This window comes from Pundamilia nyererei, unplaced genomic scaffold, assembly GCF_000239375.1.
Source record: "Pundamilia nyererei isolate P.nyererei 1_Seehausen unplaced genomic scaffold, PunNye1.0 scaffold00225, whole genome shotgun sequence".
In the NCBI taxonomy this organism is placed as follows: Eukaryota; Metazoa; Chordata; class Actinopteri; order Cichliformes; family Cichlidae; genus Pundamilia; species Pundamilia nyererei.
In genome coordinates, this window is record NW_005187626.1 from 404,945 (window position 1) to 408,003 (window position 3,059).

The window sequence follows — 3,059 nt, forward strand, 5'->3', positions numbered from 1 at the left end:
TGGCTGGAGTTGCTATAGCAACCAGGCTCACACCTGCTCAATGAGCTCTGTCTGTCACTCTGACAAAATGAATCTTACAAACCTTCGTTTCAACTGCTGCTGTGTCATCAGTGTTTGCTCAAAGAGCAGCGCGTCACAGCCCCCACTGAGGTTTGCCTGTGAACATCTGAAAGATAAATATGAGTTTTGGAAGTCTGTGCTTTTGTCTGATGAGACTAAACTGGAACTGGTTATCTTCATCTGTGGTCCTTGTCTCCATGTCTCTGCTGGTTGTTTCAGGTTAGCCTTGCGTCGTGTCTCTGTGTGTGTCTCTAGTCTGGGTCACGACCTGTGAGTGTGGTTTGTTTCCTGTCTTATTTTGATAGTCCCGTTTCATGTGCGTCCTGTTCTTTCTCACACTTAATGGCAATAAAACTGAATTTATTCTAACAGGAATCAAATCAAAACCGACTAAAGTTCCAACCAGCAGTCTTTCATTATCCATCTGTAACTCTGCTGCCACACCAGGTTAAGAGTCTTGGTGTCATCCTCAACAGCACTCTTTCCTTTACAGCACATATAAATTATATTTTCATCTTCGTAATATTACCCATCTTCGTCCTTCTCTCGCTCCAAACAGTACCGCCTTACTCGACCATGCTCTTGTCACCTCTCGTTTCGATTACTGGAATTCTCTCCTCTGTGGTCTGCCTCATAAATCTCTCCGTAAACTGCAGTTAGTTCAAAATACAGCTGCTCGTATTATATCCAGAATTAGATCCATTGAACATATAACAGCTGTACTTAAACAGCTCCTTTTGCTTCCAGTTTCATAACCTCGCCCCTCCATATTTACCTGATCTCCTCCGTACGTGCTCGCACTCTCGTCCGCTCTTCTTCAGCCTCCCGTCTGTCTGCTCCACCTGCTCGCCTGACAGGACTCAGAGCCTTTGGTTGTTCTGCCCCGAGACTTTGGATGCTCTGACGCCAGATCTCCGGGCTACAAACTCTGTCTCTACTTTTAAATCTTCAAACCCATCTTTTCAGGATTGCGTACCCTTCATCGTGACTCCATCTTTATCTTTTTTTTTTTTTTTACCTTGTTTAGCTTTTATACTTGTTCTTTATTTTTCAATTACCTTTATGTTTTTATTTTGTTGTACTAATGTAAGGTGACCTTGATGATCTTTAATGGTGCCTAAAAATAAAATGTCCATCCATCCATCCATCTTCTCCCACTTATCCGGGCTGGGTCGCGGGGGCAGCAGCCGAAGCAGAGAAGCCCAGACCTCCCTCTTCTCAGCCACCTCCTCCAGCTTGTCGAGGGAACACCAAGGCGTTCCCGTAGCAATGGGCCAAACACCCCATACTCCTGGAGCACCATACTATAATAAAATGTATTATTATTATTACTTCCTGTGTGTCATCCTTTAGATTCCTTTCAGCCACGTTCCCCGGGTGTGTCCTCTCTGCCCTGATTCCCTCCTGCGTCCTTATTGTCTGAGTCTCCCTCTGGTCTTTGTCACATCCTCATCACACCTTTCCCATGTGTGTGCACTGTTTGTTTGTTTAGCAACCACTAGGTTCTCGACTCTAGTTTAGTCCGAGTTTTCTGTTACTTTTGCATTTTGTTCTCTAAGCTCCAACAATAAACCTGTCTGAGTGAAGTTCCTCTCTCTGTGGCCTCTGAAAGCTGCCAACCACACAATGACACATGACAAATAATGTGGTTTATTTTATGCTTTGAATCACAGTTTGTACGCAGACAGGAGAAAACTGATTTTAAAAAGAGAAATTTTTGATGTTTACAGAATTTATAAAACATAAAGTACAGGTTTTATTATACAAGCAGAACGTCACATGACTGTGTTAACACTCTGCCATCTGTTAGACCATCCCCACACATACTTCATATGTTCAACACTCAAAATCAAAACCTTTCTGCCAGCAACCGCACGTGCTACAGTGAGCAGAGGGACACTGAAGAACCATGTGACACTAACCAGAACCCAGGGTACAGGGGTTTGCTGAAGGTGGTGTGGAAGGTGTAGAGATGGATCGGTGAGCCGGAAGAAATTCTGTAGAAGGTCAGAGTACCAGCCGGCCAATCCACATACACCGCTACTCTGTGAGAGGCGGAGGAGGAGGAGGGGATGGCTGTTTCTCTGTTATTGTGCCAAACCGAGAAACTTTCATCTTCAGCACACCTCAGACTCCAGGAGTGATCGTTCCCTCCAAACCTGCAGTCATAACTGTTTCCTCTCCTTCTGACGCTCCTGTAACTCACTGCTATAAAAACAAATCCTTTCCACTCGACCTCCCAGTAACAGCGACCAGTCAGCCCAGTGGTACATAGCAGCTGAAGCCAGACATCAAACCTCTCTGGATGAACAGAAAAAGGCTGCTTCTCTGTCACTGCCGTCACCTGCCTGTTGTTGTCTGACAGTTTGAGTTTCCTGTTTGCTGTGTTTGCATCCAGTGCAAGTTCACAGAAATCTGAGAGCGGAAGAAAAACGAAGCATCATTAACACCAGACTGACAGTGATGTTTAAATAAATACAATCTAAAAAGTTACTATTGGGATATAAAGGGACCAACACTGTGGTCTGGTCATTTAATCATTTTCTTTTTATTTCTGTTGTTGAAGTTAGAAAAGCATCACTGGTTGTGAGAAATGAAAAAAAAAACCCAGAAAGAATGAAAACTGTGGAGGTTTAATTGAAAGTTAGCTACAAACAATAGTTAAGTACTGTGGTTGTACGTGAAGTCAGATCTAGACTTGTAGTCTAAACCAGGACCAAGACAGACCGAGTCAAGATAAGACCGAGACGGTTCATCCCAAAGCAGCATCTGGCTGCAGTCTTTAAACTGCAGCCAGATGCTGCTTCGTTTACGGGTCTCGGGCATATTTATGTGTTTTTGCGATGCACAGCCCTCCTCACAGCTGTCTACTCACTCACTGAGAGGACAGACATACAGGGAGAGCAGAATTATTAGGCAAGTTGTATTTTTGAGGAATAATTTTATTATTGAACAACAACCATGTTCTCAATGAACCCAAAAAACTCATTAATATCAAA

General features: G+C 43.7%; 1 protein-coding gene across 1 annotated transcript in view; it reads right to left on the reverse strand.

Moving 5' to 3' along the window:
• Positions 1 to 1,873: 1,873 nt before the first annotated feature.
• Positions 1,874 to 3,059, reverse strand: part of LOC102215211 (NACHT, LRR and PYD domains-containing protein 12-like) — a 30,746-nt gene continuing 29,560 nt past the window's right edge. The window contains exon 8 of the mRNA XM_005748640.1: positions 1,874 to 2,475. Coding sequence (XP_005748697.1) covers positions 1,940 to 2,475 — 536 coding nt within the window. The 3' untranslated portion in view covers positions 1,874 to 1,939. The remainder of the gene's footprint in view (positions 2,476 to 3,059) is intronic.